This window comes from Trichosurus vulpecula, chromosome 6 (genome assembly GCF_011100635.1).
Source record: "Trichosurus vulpecula isolate mTriVul1 chromosome 6, mTriVul1.pri, whole genome shotgun sequence".
NCBI classification, from domain to species: domain Eukaryota; kingdom Metazoa; phylum Chordata; class Mammalia; order Diprotodontia; family Phalangeridae; genus Trichosurus; species Trichosurus vulpecula.
The window spans coordinates 184306979-184325701 of record NC_050578.1 but is presented as its reverse complement, the minus strand read 5'-3'; the positions used below and the strand labels follow the sequence as shown (position 1 = coordinate 184325701).

The window sequence follows — 18723 nt, the reverse complement described above, 5'->3', positions numbered from 1 at the left end:
TTGGAAGCATTACTCAGACCAAGTGAACTCCAATTATGCAGTTTAGGGCCGAAAGTTCCCTACTTCAGCTTCTGGACAACGTGGCATGTGGGCTCCTGGCTCTTTAAATTCCGTGGCTTTCCGCGGGGCTCCGCCCTCCTGGCCCCGCCCCCCCGGGGTGCCGGCTGGAGCCCTCGGGTCTTGCGCCTGCGTGCTGGCGACGGTGGCTGCAGCGGGGCCGGGCTTTTAGGTGGAGGAGGTGGCGCTGCCCAGTGGCGGGAGGAGGGAACCCACCGCAGAGCCGGCCGTGGTCTGGGCGCCGCGATGTCCAGCCGGTACCCGGGCGGTTCTCTCCCCTGAGCCCGTTCGCCTCCAGGTCTCCACGCGCAAGGAGGAGGAGGAGGCGACCATGGCGGAGGCTGGGGAACCGGGGCCGCGGGGAGCCGCTGGGGGCCCCGACGAGGAGGAGGACGAGGAGCGGGAGCCGCTGCTGCCGAGGCCGGGCCGGGCCCCGCCGGGCGGTGCCGTCAGGGTCGTCGGGGACCTCGAGGGAGGAGGGCTCGGCGGCGGCGACGATCCGGGGGACGAGGAGACCGCATCCGAAGGAGACGAGGAGGAAGAGCTGCTCCTGCCCGGGGGAGAGGCCGCCGACCCTGGCCGCCGGGGTCGTGGTCGGAGGGCTAGACGGAGCCCAACCTGCGACCGCCATCGCCTCCTCTCGACAGGTAGTGAGTCTGCCCCGGCCCCCGCAGCATCCCCGCCGCTTCTCCCCGCCAGCCCCGGCTCACCCGGCGTGGGCCTTCTCGGGGCGCCGCCCGCGGCCCACCCAGAGCCCCCGCACGGCTTTGGGGGGACGAGCTGGAGCGTTAGTCCGGTCGCTCTGGCCCCTTCCCCCACCCGCGAGGCCCCCAAAGTCATGGCCAGCGCCTGGTGTCCCGTCATAAGCTTTGTCCATTTGGCCACCCTCGGGGAGAGGCTCAGCCTTCGCATCGTGGTCCGAGGAAGGGGGTGGGGGTGGGGGTGTAACAAAGTTTGTGTTGGTTTGAGATCCCAATGGGGAATTCCAGACGTTGTAAACATTGTCGAGAACGTTGTGTGTGCGTGTGGTTTGACAAAGTTTGCATTCGTTTGAGATTCCTTTGTGCAGTCTCAAACTTTGTAAAAGCGTTGTCAAGAAAGTTGAATGTGCGTCTTTAAAAGTTTGCTTTAGTTTAGTTTCCCCTTATGGAGAATTTCAAACTTTGTAAACATTGTCTAAAAAAAGTTGTGTATGTGTGGTTTAAAAACGTTTGAATTAGTTTGATATCCATATGGAGAATTTCAAACTTTGTAAACATTGTTAAGACAGTTTGTGTGTGTACAGCGTTTTAATTAGTTTGATATCTTTATGGGGAATTTCCAACTTTGTAAGAGTTGGCCAAGAAAGTTTTGTTTGTGTGTGTTTGTGTGTACAAAGTTTGAGTTAGTTTGGCAATCCTTTGGGGAATTTTAGACTTTGTAAGCATTGTCAATAAATGTGTGTGTGGGGGGGAGGGTTAATAAGGTGTAAATTAGTTTGATATTCATATGGAAAATTTCAAAGGCATAGTCAAAAAAGTTTTGTGGGGCGGGGCTTTAGTTTTGAATTAATTTGATATCCTTTTGGAGATTGTTTATTGATTTTTTTTTTAGCAAGTTGTCGATCAGAGTGATGATAGGAGACAGTTATTCATCCCTATGCATAAGAATAACTCCGCTTCGAATCTAAATTAAGTTTCATTGATCTACTCTTCAATGGGTTAGGTGTAACCTCAAGCCCACCAGCATTTCCTAAATTATGTAATGTGGTAGATTGATTAATTAAGGTTTGATGAGGAAAATGTTGATACTAAGGATATTTTCCCTTTCCAGAAAAAGTTAATTGGCAATTGATGTATACCTAAACTACTTAAAGTGTAGTAATCTTTGACAGTGAAGATAGGCTTGATAGCCTCTATTTTGTTTCCAAATTTCCCCAACCTACTTTCGTCTAGTCATCAGTATACCCAGGGTGCTCCCTACTCATAGATGTAAACAATGCACTTTTCTTTAAGTATACTTCAAGCCCTAAGAACAAAATTAGTTTGGAAATACTGTCTAAAGCCGTGTAGGTAATAGACCGCAAAATTGCTGCAAGGAACCTTAGTAATAAACGAGCTTAATGCCATCATCTGTTACAGGTGAAGCACAGAGATAGACATGTGATAAATTTGCTCAGGGTCAAAGAGCTAGTAACTGTCCGAGCTAACATTTGAACCCACATCTTCAGATTCCATCCACTGTCCCCTGCACTATGTCCTGCTGATACATTGTATGTCTTCTCTTTTGTGGGATCACAAATTTAGAGCTGGAGATCATCAGGTCCAAATTCATTTTATACACAGAGAAGCTACCTTAGCACAGCATCTTTCAAGTCTTTGAATTTACAACGAAACATCTTTCTGGTTTGTTTTGAATGTTAAATACTTTTGTAAGTAAAGAAAGTAGATACAAGGGTGAAAGTAAAAATAGATTAAGTGGATCTCCCCTTACTGCTCAGGCTTTCAATTACTCTTGCCTGGATTTTTTTTTGGTGGGGGCAGGGCATTTGGGGTTAAGTGACTTGCCCAAGGTCACACATCTAGTAAATGTGTCAAGTGTCTGAGGCTGGATTTGAACTCCTGACTCCAGGGTTGGTGTTCTACTCATTGTGCCATCTAGCTGCCCCATTGCCTGGATTATTTTAATAGGCTGTCCCAATTGATCTCTCCCCCTCTAGTGTTTACCATCTTTAAGAGTGCTGACTTGGGTTACTAGACTCGAATTTGCAAGTCAGCATAGAACCACAGTTATCTCTATAACAGTGTAAGTCACCTGACCTTTCTAAGCCTCAGTTTCCTCATCTCTGAGATGAGGGGATTAGACTAAATAACCTTTAAAGTCCCTTCCAGTTCTAGATCTGTGATCCTGTAATGTAATTCCCACTGCTGCTGGAGTAATCTTTCTGATGCTAACAGGCCCTAGAACTTCTGCCTGGATGTACTACTGTTACCTCCAATGTTACCTCTCTACCTCTGTTTCTTACCTCTACTCCCCAACCCCTGCCCACTCTTATCCACTCTTCTTCTTAAACTAACTTCTCTCTGTTGGTATTACCATTGTCTTTTTAGTCACCCAGGTTGGAAAAATGAACAATTTTTGGTTTTTTTTCCCTTTCATCCAATCTGCTGCAAAGCCTTATCTAATCTACCTCTTTGGTATCTTTCGTGCTGCCTGTACCACAATCCCTTCCTTCTGCTCAGAGAAGCTATTGCTTGGGCTATCATAATGCTTTCTAACTTGTCTCCCTATCTCCAGATTGTCTTACAACTTTAGCTATAGCAGTGATTTTATGAAACGTTACGCTATTGACAGTAAAGAGTGAAAGATAATGTTGGACTTTTCTGTTTTCAATACATCTTTCATATCACTGCCACAATAATTCTAATGTACAAATCTGACCATACTACTTCTTTCCTCAAAAGCCTCCCCGTTTCCTACTGAATAAAATACAAATTCCATTAAGGTCATTTAGGACCTAGCATAGTTTGGCTCCAGCCTACCTTTCCAGCTTTACCACATACTAATACCTTTTTCTGTGTTCAAGGAAAACCATCTGTTCTCTGATTTTATGGTGTCTTTTCCCATCTCTTCAACTTTGTACATACTCTTCTTCAGGCCTGGAATGAGCACCTCTGCCAATTCAATTCATTGAACACCTTTCTTTAAGACCTTTATTTAATTGTTCCCCTCCTCCATGAAGATTTCCCTAAATCTCAGCTTAAAATGATCTCTCCCTTATCAGATCTCTCCTATTGTTCTATTTGGATCTCTCCTATGGTAACCTGCTTATTATAATTATTTCCACATATCTTATTTTCCGTACTAGAGTGTAAGCTCTCTGATGTACCTTTTTTTAAAAAAAATCTTTGCCATTTTGCACAATTTGTTGCATATATGAGATGCTTAGTAAATATTTGTTAAACTGAATTGGATCTTAGCCTTCATTATTAGAAATATAGTCCTCAGAACAAGAGAGATCATTGTTTTGCTGTACTCTGCCTTGGTCAGATCATATTTAAAGTATTGTATTCACTTTAGAGTGTCACATCTTAAGAGGGACATTGACAAGCCAGACCAGAGCCTGTTTAGGAGAGGTTTCTGTAAGAACTTTTTTCGTAAATGGAAGGGACTCTCCAGTATGGTAGTGAACATGCTACAAATAAGTGTTCAAACAAGTCTGGATAACAACCTGTCAGGGATATCATAGAAAGAATTTTTGCATTTTGTAAGAATAATAACTATTGCCTCTTCACAGAGTGAAAGAGCTAGAAGACTTGAACTAACCAATGTAGCCATTAATAACAATTAATGATAAAAGTAAAACCCCAACTATGCTTTTGGTTAGTATTTTGTTATTTTGAGAGGTAATACTAGTCTAGCAAGAAGCTGAGCTGACAGGATTCAATTCAATTAATATTTAATAAGCACCTCAGATATGCAAGGCACTGAGGAAATAAAGATAGAAGCAAAGCACAGAGCAGAGCCTATGCTGAGAGACTTTTTGGGAAACCCACCATGAGAAGTAATAAGTATAATGCGGAATAGGGAATAAAGGGGCAAAGGAGAGATCTGACAGACTTCTAGGAATGGTTTCATGGAAGAATCAGCTTCTTAGCTGAATCTCAGATGATAAGCTACAGATTTGAAACATTCTTCAGTGGTGGACTTGTTACTTAGTTTGAAATATAGACAGTACCCAACCAACCTAGTACATCCTTTACATAAGATTTGGATTATTAGACAGCTAACTGCTCTCCATGCATTCAGGTAGCCATTCCCTTTCCAGCTGCTGCCATTTGGCATTTCCCAATCCTTGTCATTGTAGCACCACAGCTCTTAAGATACCCTTCTTTAGTTAGCCAACTCTGACTCCAGTGAAAGGCTAGGTTTGCATTTGTAGGGCACAGGGGGTTGCCAAAGGAGAGGAAGAGAAAAGAAAGATGTTTTTTCTTCTCTCCATACAACAACAATTCTTTTAACAATATTCAGACTTCCTCTCTCACAGCTCTTTATCCTCTTTGCTTTGGGCCATTCCTATGTTAAAATGTGTCATATACTCTCTAAGTATTAGTGCTCCTGAACACAGATGAATCTTAATTCAGTTTTTTTGTGTACCCAGTGTTATCTCTAGTCTTTGTCTTTCCCTATAGGTCGTAAGTGAATAAAGAAGGCAAGAAAAGTGGTATAGAGGAGAGCAATATTTGTTAACCCTCTGTTTTTCATTGTTAGCTGTAAAAATTCAATACCTCAAAAGGGTACTAGCTTTTTGCTTATTAACTTCCTGTCCTTGAAACAGTGAGATTGCAGTCTGTTCTTCAGTGAGGTTGGTGAAGAGAGAAACCTTGAAGTAATGGATTTTACAATAGAAAGTAAAGAAGAAAGGCAAGCTCTAAAATCAGGAGATGATAGGGAAACCTCAGAATTTATCTGCATCATTTGCCTCTGTAGGCTTCTAGGTTTGACCTCAGCATATTGCTCTTAGATCATGGCTTAAACAGTACCTTTTCCCCCAGTATTTTTTTTTCACCCTGTCCTGTAAGCTAAGGAACAGACCCTATTCCTTCAAGCCTACTCATGAGATATATTCTTGTCTCTTGGCCAAACAATCCCACTTGAAGTTAGAAGTTAGGGGGTTGTATGGCCAAAACATAGTTATCCCCTCTATAACATCCCCAGCAAATGGTTGTCTAGCCTTTCCCTTTGGTAGCCTATGTGCTTTTGAATCACTCTAATTGTTAATAAATTTTTTTTAATATAAGAAGTTTCCTTTCCTATCACTTCCATTTACATATCCTAGTTTTGCCCTCTGGGGCAAAGGAAAACAAATAAAATAAACATTTTTCTACCTAACAGTCTTTCAAATAGTTTGAGGCAACTATGTGTCCATTCCCTCCCTCACCCTCAATTCTTTTATTCTTCAGGATCGTGTTCCTTCAGTCAGGCCTCATATGACTGTAAAGTGAACTATCACCTCCCTCACTTGGAACACTATGCTTTTATTACTAACTCACTGCATGACCTATCTTAGAAACACTGTTACATGTGTTGTTCTATAGCACTATCAATAAAGTATCAGATGGTCTACCAGGGGTGGGGAACCTGCGATTTGGATTCCATCAAAGAGCCATACTTGAGGATCTAGAGGGCTTCATGTGGCCTCGAGGCTACAGGTTCCCCACCCCTGGCCTAGGCTAAATGTCCTTCTGTGGACTATCACAAGAACCCCGGCACCATATATAACTTTGCTTCTATGTGATCATGTATTCACAGAATTTCAAAGGACCAACTTAAAATGAATTTTTGGAATATAAGTTGTTAAAGTAGGTATTCAAGGTATAATAAACATAAGTGTGTTATCTAGATGGTGAGGAAGACTGATCTGAAAAGTCTGAAATAGTGCTATTTTATTGCTTTTAGGTTTGTATCATCTTGAATTAGGGAAACAGTGTAGATAATATATCTCAGACACTTGAATTAATTATTTGTAACTGACATATTGGCTATGTAGTAGTAGTAACAATAACATAGTTATAATACTTGACATATACATTAATGATACTTTAAAATTTACAGAGTACTTTGCTTTCAATAACCTTGCAAAGGTGAACACTCCATCTTGTGTTCAAGTAAATTCTTCTAAAGTGGCTGAAAAGTTTATTCTTTTAGGAAGATTAAATTTGCACCTGTAATCTTTTAATAGAATTTTCCGAGCATACTTTTTTATAATCAGTAAAGCAAATATCTAGCTTCTTTCACAGACTTTAAAGTGGCAGAGTTCAAATTAATCAAATTTTACCATATTCTGAATTCTCAAAGCTCCAAAAACATTGTTATTCAACATATCTTCCTAACAGAGACGAAAATAATTTGATGATTCATCTCCTGCTTTCTTTTATCCATGTTGCAGCATTCTTCCATCATTTTGAGAATTGACTGAAAATGGTAAAGGACTTCTAATGATTAAGGAAAGTTTAATCAGAAACCATGGTTCATTATTTCATTTTACACTGTCTGAACTTTAGTAGTAAATATAGAAAAATTCAAAGATTAAAATAGTTATTTCTAACACTGTACCATTTTTCTTTGCATCATTGTACTGGTCTGTATTGTTTTAAATCAGATATTACTGTTTCACTTGTACTTTGGAATCTTGGATCACCTCCATTGCTGTCTTTTCTTTATTTTTTTTTTTTGATTAATCATATCTCATGTAGTGTTAACATTTTTAATGCAGTAAATTTTGGAGGTACTTCAGAGATGAACGTATTCTTGGAGGATCCAGAATTTGCTGATACAATACTGAGAGCAGAACAAGCAATAGACTGTGGAGTTCTCCCAGAAAGGATCTCTCAAGGTTCAAGTGGAAGTTATTTTGTTAAGGATCCTAAAGGGGTGAGAATTTTATAGAATAAATATACTTAACATAAATTTTGAAGGAATGTATTCTTTTCCTGTATGAATCTTTTATAAAAATTATGACCACTCAACTCATGCAGAAATAGAACTAATGACTTTATTAAACTTTTAACTTTTGTTAAACTTGTATTCCATCTTCATTTGTTTTACTTACATGTGTTTTTGCAGAGTTGTAATCAAGATGTGCATATTATTTTGTTGTCTGCTTTTTAGTTTGATATAATTTTTCTGACATAAAAGATTTTTAAAGATAAATATTTTGAATATTAGGAGTTCGCTCCTTATTTGGTTACTAAAACCTGTTTAAAATAACTATAGAATTAGTTAGTGTTCCTAGAGATTTTTCCATTAAACTCACGATCACTTTCTGTTCAAAAAGAAAGTCAACCCTCAATAACTGACAACCCTAAATAAAAAATAGATAGCAATTCTTAATAAAATGCTTTTATTTAGGAATATGGTATTTAGTTGGCCGACTTTTGCTAAAAGTCATAAATTTGCTGTTTCATTGCCTAACATTAATATTTCAGTATTTTAAGTCCTGATATTGCTAGGTTGCTAGACATTGTGCCATTAAGTCAGATACAGATAGTAATTGCCTTCAGTAGTTTGAAATATGATTTTAAAAGCTGATGAAATTTTCTGAACTTTTGAAATTTGGTGAAATTGAGTATAGTTATTTCATGGAGAAGCTGTCTCATCTTAGAGATTATGCCAGCCATTTCAGTCACACAGTTTCAGAGCTCAAAGGGAAATTCAGAGGCAAACCAGTATAACTCAGTTGGAATTCAAAGATTCAACAAGCATATGTTAAGTGCTTTCTGTGTGCAAGGTGCTAGAGAGTCAAAGACAAAAGAGAAACAATCCCTTGCCCTCAAGATGCTTATATTCTGCTGGGGGAGGAGAGTACAACAGTTACACAGATAGTGTTTTGAAAAATTTTTGAGGCTATTAATAATATCTTCTACAGTACCCCCAACAAGTAGTCATCCAGTTCTTGCTTGAAGAACCCTAGTGAGGGCTGCTCATTGCCTCCCAAAGCAGCTCAGTTAGATAGCTCAGTTTAGAAGTTTTGCTACTTCTGTCTGGAACAGAGTAGGCACTTAATTAAATATGTTGATAATGATAATACCAAGCCTAAACTTGTTTCTCTACAGCTGCTATGTATTGGTTCTAGTTGTGTTCTCTGGGGCTAACGAGAACAAGTCTAACCTTTAAAAAAAAACAAAAACAAAATATCCATCATTCTTTTATGTTCTTGCAGCTATCATGTCTTCTCTTCTCAGTGGTAAACCTCTTTTGTTTCTTCAACAGAATTCCTTATTGGCATGATCTCTTGACCCTTAATCATTCTGGCCACCCTTCTGCAGCTTGTCCTTACTAAACTGTAGCTCCCATGATGGAATACTGTCAAAGTACTGTAGGACTATCATTTTATTTGCCATGGATATCATTCTCCTAAGAATACTGTACTCTAGATATGGCTTGACTGGGTCAAAGTACTGTAGGACTATATTTTACTTGCCATGGAGATCATTTTCCTAAGATTAGGTTAGAGTTGTTACTCTCTTGGCAGTATCAAAGAGGCAGTCTGTTAAAATATTGTAATATTTATTCAAACAAACCACTGTCTAGTCATATGCCCATTGTCTAGGTTTGTTATTTGAAGTTAACAAAGCAAAAATGAACTCATACGTAGTTCTGATCAAAAAATAAATTTGGCCATCTCATCTCCATCCTAGTTTTCCCCTCCTTAAGTACATAGAACTTTTTCCAAAACCTTTTGATTAATACATAGGCAACCCTTATTTCCACAAAGAACTACTATAGTTTTAAACTAACCTAGTTTAAGAAAATTGGGAGCACTAAATTCTTAAAATTTAAAAATATTGTATTGCTAACTTTTTTAAAGCTCAGATAATAAAGGAGGTAATTTGATTTTCTTGTTCACTTTTCTTGATTTCTTTTTTCATGCTTTGTATCTTCATGTTAATACTAGTTATTATACTTTGATGTACTATAATGCTATTGCAAAGTCAGTGTTTCTTGTCTCAAAAGAAAATACAACCTCCAAGTTTCTGAACATATTATTTGTAAGAAACAAATAGCAATGATTTATTAAGACTTTAGATCATTTGAGCACATGAAGTCTTTAAGCATAAGAACAAGCACTGCTTTGTCAGAAGGAAAGTAAAATATTTATTTTGAATTGGTTTCTAAAACAAAAAATCAATGTAAAGAATGTAATGTTAAGAAAAAATTAATGTAAACTTTGACATGCTACAACAAATCTGAATTTTTATTATTATTATAATAAAAGGTAGCATACTACTGGGGCAAAAAGAGTACTAATCTGGGACGCAGGAGAGCGCTGATTCTACGTTCTTTAACTACATGGAATAAGTCATCTATTTCAGGAAATTTGGAATTCAGCCAAGATCCATTATTTTAAAAATGAGACTTATTAAAAAGTAGAATGCAATTTTATGACTTTTTGTTCAATTGTGTAAAATAATTAAAACCTAATTATGTTACTTTTCTTCTGTAGAAAATTATTGGTGTCTTTAAACCAAAATCTGAAGAGCCTTATGGTCATCTAAATCCAAAATGGACCAAATATTTTCATAAGATCTGCTGCCCTTGCTGTTTTGGCAGAGGTTGCCTTGTACCTAATCAGGGATACCTTTCTGAAGCTGGTGCCTTTCTTGTAGATGAAAAGCTTGGTCTGGGAGTTGTACCTAAAACAAAGGTAAATGATAATTAGCTTAAAGATAATACTTTGTGTTCTATGGAATAAGCCTGCTTAGTTACAATTGCATGAGTATAAAGGTTCCTTATGACAGTGCTTCAAGTTGAGTCCTTTACCAAGTCTTAGAGAGACATTGTGATACAGAGAAAAAGAGCATTGACTTCGTAGTGAGAGGAACTGAGTTCAAATCTTTCCTTTGCCACTTATTCCTCACACGATCTTGGGCTAAATGTCCTAACCACTTAACTTTTCTAGACCTTAGTGTTCTCATTTATTAAATTTGAGTCAGGAGAAGGGGGAGTGTGGAGTTGAACTAGATCATCTCTAAGGGTCCTTCCAGGTTTCTATCAATGCTCCTATGTTCTGTTAGGTGGGAGATGATTGAAGATTAATTGACAGTAGTATAGATAAGAGTATTTAGGAGCTGTTCATGTAAAAGAAAAAGATGGAGAAAGAACTTTAGAATGAAAAGGAACTAGGTGTTGGAAAGTGAGGGTTTAAAGATTTCATGAAAACAAGAATACACTAATGTTCTAATCATATTTCTGTTTTTATTGCTTCTTTTTTAGACCTTTATTTTTTATTTTCAGAATTACATGAAAATAGTGAGGCTTCGTAGTCCATTCCATTCAGGGGGGTTTTTTGCTTTTTTTTTTTTTTTCACTTTACCCTCTCATGGATTTGTGTTTGCTTTTGATATTCTTTAACTGAGACTCCTCATCCAAGCTGACAAAAGCTCCCAATGTCCATGTATTCATATTAAATAAATAACTTCTTTTAGGTTATATTGGGAGACTTTATTGTATGGATGAGTTCTGCCCTGGCATTATAGAATGCTAGGATCAAGAAGGACCTCAGAAGTCATGTAGTTCAACTCATATCCAAATTGCATAATTCTTCTACAACATTACTTCTGGACAGTTATTGAGTTTCTGCTTAAATCCCCTTACTAAAAGTCTCCTTTCTCCTTCCTGAGATAACCCATTCCATTTTTTAAACAGCTTTGTTTCAGGTTTATTATTTCAGACCAAAATCTGCCTTTTTCTAACTTCTATCCATTGGTTCTAACTCTGCTTTCTGGAGTTATAGACTAAATCTATTCATCTTTGATATTGTCCTAACACCACACAAGACTTCTTTTCTCTCCCAATTCTGTATGTGATACGATTTTAGAACAGTTCCTTTAAACATGCTGCAGTTTGTGCTCATAAAATTTGTTGCCCGTGTAGACTGGTTAATAAATATGGAAATAACAAGTCATGACTTTTAAATTGATTTTATAAAATATTTATTGTAAATGTGATTACCCAATAAAAGAAATGAACAAAATAAGAACTACAAATACACATAAAACCATTAATGCCAAGTTTTTATAATTCCTTAAAAGGAAAAAAATGTATATATATACATTTTTCAAGAATATGTGGTTTCATCATTATGGGTTCTCCTCTCGGCAGATCAAATTGAAACCCCTCTAAAACTTAGTAGAACATCTTCAAGAGGTGCTGTGGCTAAAAATTTTATCCTGCAGTAAGCCTGGTAACAAGTCCCTCCAAACTTAACTAGACTGATCTTCCAACAATAGACATATTTCTATCAGTGGACCTATGCTCAAAGCCTGGCTACATAGTTCTTAACAAGTCTTATTATAAAGTTTAACAAAGTAATTAGACCTTACTTGTTATTGTATCTCCTGAGCTTTGTTTATCAGATTTTGTTGTTTTATAATCATCACCAGTGACACTTAATCTCTGCTGTAGAATTTAAAGTGTGCATTTTTAGGTGGTCTGGCTTGTGAGTGAGACATTTAACTACAATGCAATAGACCGTGCAAAATCAAGAGGCAAAAAATATGCTCTAGAAAAAGTACCAAAAGTGGGCAAAAAATTCCATCGAATAGGACTACCTCCCAAGGTAAGTTACTATAAAAATTTTATTTGAAAGAAACCTCAGAAAGTCTAGAATTTTTTTAACAGCAAAAATAGTTATATTTTTAAACTTCTGTTTGGTTGTTTAGCTGTGACATTTTAAAATCTAGTGGTGAGATAGAGAAATACCCCCAAAAATTCACACACAACCATGTTTCACATGGGCATTGAACTTACAACTTTTACATGTTTTTTCCTCCCTTTGTCAGAAAGAGTAACTATTGCTAAATAAAGAAGTTATATTTTTGTATCTCTGATCTCATTATTTAATCTAAAAGTTCTTTACCGAGAGAACTTAAGGAAACTACCAACATTCTGAGTTAACCACAGAAATGTGATGTCTTAGGATAAAAATAGAGAGGAAATGTTTGTCCTCTTAGAGAGCTCTTTAAATTGCTTTGTTTTCTTTTAAAAGTGTTTACTTAAAGCATTTGTTTAATGTTATTGTGGAGAAATGGTTATTCTTAAAATTTTGGTCTTTTTTATGTTTTATTTACCTCTTTTAACTGTAGCCATTAAAATTACAGGTGGGCTCCTTTCAGATGTTTGTTGATGGTTATAAGGAAGCTGATTATTGGCTTAGAAAATTTGAAGCTGATCCTTTACCTGAGAATATTAGAAAACAGCTTCAGTCACAGTTTGAGAGATTAGTTGCTTTGGATTACATCACCAGAAATACAGGTATTGAACTTCTGTCTTCAGTTATAGCCAAAAGGTTATAGCCAATTTAAGGTGTGATGTATGTTGTCTTTTAGGCTTTCTAGGATCTTGAACTGCAAACATTGGGCAGCAGGGTCAAGACCATATCCACTTTATATTTGACAGAAAATCTGTCAAACACAAGCATTTATAAAGCAGCTACTAGGTACTAGGCAATGGGTATACAAATATAAAAGTGAGATAGACCGTGCCCTAAAGGAGCTTACCAGGGGCAAACTCCATATTCACAGACAACAAAGTAATTTGCGGGGACCCTAACAACCGGAGAAGTCAGGAAAGTTCTATTTAAGAAGGAAGCAATTGAGCTTAAGCCCTTAAGGGGGCTTAGGGATTCCAGGAGGAAGATAATGAAGAAAAGAATTCCAGGCATGGGAACAACCTATGCAGGAGATGGAATATTGTATGTAGGGAACAAGTAGGCTAATTTGGCTGGAACACTTGATTGAGTATATGTAATAAAGGGGAGTAATGAGTAACCAGCCTTCAAAAGTATGTTATGAAAAGCTCTAATGCCAAGCAGAGGAATTTGTATCTTATCCTAGAGGCACTAGGATAGTCAGTAGTCAATAAACATTTATTTTAGGCCTACTATTTGCTAGGCACCTTAATAATACTAGGCATACAAAAAAAGGCTTTAGATGGCCCCTACCCTACAGAAGCTCACACTCTAATGGGGGAAGACAACATATAAAAAGGAACTGAAAAGGAAGGAGTACCCAGGGGGAGGTGGAAGAGCCTGTTGAAGTCCTGCAGCTAGAGTGGGAAATGGTCTGAGGAGAGGTGAGTTACAGAGAGTTGATTTCACCTTGCAGAATGATGAGTTTCTGAAGATCATGAAATACAGGAGGTCATCGAGGTGGGAAATGATGACATCACGGGCTCTAAAAAAGCAGAGACACAGGCCTGACCCAGTAGGGCAGAAAGGATTCTGCAATGAAGACAGTCTTTTCAAGGAGAATTTCTTGACCACCTTTGTGGAAATCACAATTCTATTACCTGTTAACAGTTTCCTAGGATATGTTCATATTGAAAATGTCCCTTGAGAAACGTGGATAATTGAGAGTTTACTGAGTGTGTGATATACATATGGCCTTTAAAAGTATGTATTAGTGCGTTACATGACCATGCATAGATAGAATAGCATAAGCTATCAATAAATTCAGCTATTGGTTTTATACATTAATGGAAAGAAACAGTGCCTTGGATTTGCATTATGTAGTTTTGTTTTCAAAAGATTTGTTTTTCCACTTCTGTTTGGTTTAGTCTAAAATTAACATTTCCAGTACCCATTCACACTGACAGCAGTAAAGGCTATTTTCTTTGAGTGATGTTAGATGGCAGGGGGAAGCCAGGCATAAATTTGTAATGTGTTACACATAATCAGTGAAGTTGGTAAGACACAGGTGGATAGCTGAGAGCTGACTTTAGATTTTTCTAAAATAAATTGAAGTTTACACAGAAATGAAATAAAATAACATTTTTGTTTGAAAGACAGGGGAAATGATAATTGGTTAGTTCGATATGAAAAACAGAGTGATGGCAGTGAAAGTTCCGATAAGGTAAGAAAATAAAAGGATATGTCTAATATGTGTTATTGTAATGTCTTAATTTAAAGGAAAGTAACATTTTTTTAATTTCTCTGACCTTGTGACTCCTTGTTTTCCTTTTCTTCCTGTAACCATTTAATGTTTTTCTTCTTTAATTTTTCCTTCTTATCCTTTTTCATCTTTCTTTCACTGTCTTGTTTTTCTTTCCCTTACTTGTTTCCTTGTTTTTTTGTTGTTGATTTTTCTTTCCATTTTGTTTTTTTGTAATAGGCCAAGAAAATGAAACTAGCTAAAATTAATTTGGAAGAGTTTTTGAAATCTCGGGTTGGATAACCGTTCATTTCTACTGATTTTAAGTATAAAAAGGGGGCCTAGTGATTTTGTCACCACATCTGTTTTTTACTACTTCCCCTTTTGGTCTGCTTTTTCCTCTCACTTCCATAGATTAGTGAACAGCATTATGCAAATATTACCATTTATTGCATGGAACTGAATATTTCTTGGAACATGACAAAGTGTCACATAACCTTATTTGTGAATAATGGTGGTTCCTTTTTTACTTGAAGGAATTTTTTTATGACAGACTACATGGAAGTTTAACAATTATTATATATATGTTTGTATATCGTATGCAACCAAAAAATTGGTTATATACAACTAATGGTTCAGTTATGATATCAGTTGACAAGCATTTTTTAATTGCCTACCTTGTGCCAGGCACTCTACTAAGCACTAAGGAAACAAAGGAAAGCAAAAAAAAAAACAAAATAGTTCCTGCTTTCAAGGAACTCAAACTAATGATGTAAACAAGATATATACAGGGCAAATTGGGGATAGTTTCAGAGGGAAGGTGATAATTAAAATTAAGGAGGACTGGGAAAGGCTTCTTGCCAAAGATAGGACTTTAGCTGAAATGTGAAAGAAACTAGGGAAGCAAGGAGGTGGAGATGAATGTCGTGTAAGGAATAGCAAGGAAGCCAGTGTCAAAGTACTATTGACAAGTGTATGACACAGATGAAGTTGGATTTCAGCCAAATATATCAAAGGTATAGAAAAGCTCTCAAGATGACTAAGTTTTTTGGAGGGGAAACCCTTAAACATTTAAGAAAATGTTAAATGAAATATTTTCTAAAACTTTTTTCTAATCTTTATATATTTCTTATTTTACATGTTCAGACATTACTTGATCAAAGGATTTTAAATGGCCACATCCTAAATCATTTTATTGCTCTGTTGCAGATGACTGAGTTTTTAGTGATAATTTGATTTTCGCATTTTTTTATTCTCCCATTTTTAATTGGCTTTATTGAAGTGAGCACTTCATAAAGTCTGGAAGGAACAGTACATTTATCATATTATCCTTTAATGAGAAAACTAATTTTTAAAAAATTATTGTTAAAGCTATGTTTTCTTAGCCCCCATGTTCCATTTTTAGTTTATCTCTCCTGGGATGTACCTCATTATCTTGCCATATTTCACTTGGGTTTTACTTAGTACTCTGCCAATCAGTCTATTATGATAAGCATGTAGGGGAAATGCTCCTATATTTACATCTGCTGGATTCAGGGCTCTTGCTAGACTATGACTTGGACATCTTATAAATAGTTTCAAGAATGTGTCCTGCAGTTCTAAAGGACCCATGATGAAAAATGTTGTCTACCTCCAGAGAGAATACTGACGAACACTGGGTGCAGATTGAAGCATACTTTTTTCACTTTATTTTCCTTAGAGTTTTTTGTGTGTTTTCTTTTGTAATATGCTAATACAGCAATATGTTTTACATGGCTTAGCATGTATGGTGTATCATATTCCTCGTCTTCTTAAGAAGTAGTGGGAAGGAGAGAGAATTTGGAAATCAAAAACTTTTTAAAATAATGTTAAAAATTTTGTGGAATGTAATTGGAAAATATTTAATGAACTGAATAAAAATATGCATATGTTTTTAAATAGACTATATCCTGGTGCTAGATAATGGTATTTTACTATATTTGGAAGCTACCATTCAGAAACTTTATTTGGGAATAAAAAAGGAAAATATTCTTACTGATCAATTTGTACAATGCTTTAGGAAGGTGCAGATTTTTAAAGTATAGTGAATAGGCACTTTGCTTCCTAAGTTAAAGGAATACTAACCTTGATTTTTTTTTCCTACTGTATGTGTTTCAAATATGTGCCCTTTAAAATGTAATAATATTTTGAAAATACTATAAATGTTAAAGATCTCTCTAACTATAAACTAATCTTGTAAAAACCAGTCTTAATTTAATCTATCTCATGGTTTCAATGGTGTTTTAAAAACCTTTCTGGAAAGAGAAAAAACACCTGTTATATTTCTGTCTTGTATTTTAGCTGAGGATTCATTTTGCAAGCCCCTTTTCCCATATATATTCAATAAAGATGCCAGATGTAAAGTAAAAAAAAAACAACTAATGATTCTCAGATTCCGCCTGATTTGATACTAGCTCTTTCCATTCCAGTATGAAGTTGTTAAAACTCACCATATTGTTAAAACACTGTCTGGCAAGTTTATGATAGAATCTTCAAAGCATATCTTTCTTTTTGTAAATTATTTTAAAAGAACCCTACACTGTGTATTTATATATAAAGCTTCTTACCAACAAAACAATTTTCACCCTTAGGAAACAGAGTGGACTACTGGTAAAGAATCTCTTATTAAAATTGCTGCAATAGATAATGGTCTAGCATTTCCTTTTAAACATCCCGATGAATGGAGAGCATGTGAGTATTCTATGGTTCTCCATATTTATATTACCCCCTTCCTTAAAAAGAAAAAAAAAGGTAAGGGAAGCAAGTTTGCCCACATAGCAGTGTAAGAAGGAAATTGTGAATGGAATATAATCCTGCCTAGTCTTTCTACCATGTGCAGAGAAAGGTTTATAAAAGACAAGTAAGAAAAAATGTCCTTATGACAGGACCTATACCCAACCTTTCATCATATCCAGTGCTTTCCAGATGAAAATATCTCTTAAGTTTGGCAGCCAGTCTAGAAGCCTTCGTCATAGCCCTCTCATTCTACTGCATGGCACTGGGAAGTCTCAGACTCTCTGCTAGCATCTTAAAATCTGTATTCTATGTAGCAAAAACTCCCATTCTCCATGTCCCTAAGGCTAGTGCAATAGCTTTAAAATTTGACTCACATAGTAGATAGTAAACTCAGTCAAGTTCATCTTGACTCAGTGAACTTATCACTTATTACTTGTTTGTCCATGTAGTAACTTTAAATTTTGGGTCAATATCTGTATAAAAATGATTAACTTCTGATGATTTGAATTCTAGTTACTATATTTGTAGCTATAAAGGCAAGAGACCTTTTAGAGAAAAGCACTATGTTAGGAACCTTCCTTTGCCCATTACTTCCATTGACATTACTGTGGCCAAACTATGACTTCTTATTCCTCACTCTTTTCCTGGTTTATGTGGTAGAGGTTGGCATTAGCAAACAGATCTGGGAGACTAAAACAAAGTAGAACAAAAGTTTTGGTTTATCACTATGAAGAACTGAACTAAGCCATGTTTGTTTTCAGATTTAATTGTAGTTGATGTGCCTTGCTGATAGAAAAAAAAAGTACCTGCTTACATAAATTTCATTGGTACTACCTACACTTACCAGTGATACCACCTCTTAGCCACTCTCATTTCTGTTTCTCAAATCATGGAGATAATAGTGCAATTGTATGCCTTCCCATAATACATAGTCAGCTTAAATGCCAAAAGTATGGTTGCCTAAAAGACTATTTTATGGAGAACTTACTCAAGGCAAATGTTCACATGGTAGTCAAAAGAAGCAATGCAAGGACACTTCCAAGGTTCTCTGAAGAACTTTGGAATTGATTGTGAGAAATGGGAGACACTGGCACAGGATTGCCCAACATGGCATTCCCACATCAAAGAAGGTGCTGTACTCTATGAGCAAAGCAGAAGTGCAGTAGCTCAGAAGAAACGCAAGATGCACAAATTTAGATATCTTCTCTCCAGATGTTCATATGGACTCTTTGTGCCCGATCTGTAGCAAAGCCTTCCAAGCTTATATTGATCTGATCAGCCATAGTTGGACACACTGTACCTCAACCCCAACATAGTAATGTCATTTTGGTCCTCTTCGAGAAAGAAGGGCAGCCAACCCATCAGAATTTATCTCTGAATACAGATTCTCAATATATAATTTATGAAAATAAAAGATTGCTTAAAGTGATCACTGGTGACATTTCAAGTGGTGGGTAATAAGTGGCTTGGTGCTGGGGTAACCAGCATTGAGGCATTATAA

At 36.8% G+C, this 18723-nt stretch overlaps 1 protein-coding gene across 1 annotated transcript in view; it reads left to right on the top strand.

The window, feature by feature from the left end:
• The first annotated feature begins 213 nt into the window (after nucleotides 1-213).
• Nucleotides 214-18723, top strand: part of PI4K2B (phosphatidylinositol 4-kinase type 2 beta) — a 38804-nt gene continuing 20294 nt past the window's right edge. Inside the window, exons 1-7 of the mRNA XM_036763707.1 lie at nucleotides 214-704; nucleotides 7313-7470; nucleotides 10043-10243; nucleotides 12026-12157; nucleotides 12699-12852; nucleotides 14383-14450; nucleotides 17078-17177. Of these exons, the coding sequence (XP_036619602.1) occupies nucleotides 389-704; nucleotides 7313-7470; nucleotides 10043-10243; nucleotides 12026-12157; nucleotides 12699-12852; nucleotides 14383-14450; nucleotides 17078-17177 (1129 nt within the window). The 5' untranslated portion in view covers nucleotides 214-388. The remainder of the gene's footprint in view (nucleotides 705-7312; nucleotides 7471-10042; nucleotides 10244-12025; nucleotides 12158-12698; nucleotides 12853-14382; nucleotides 14451-17077; nucleotides 17178-18723) is intronic.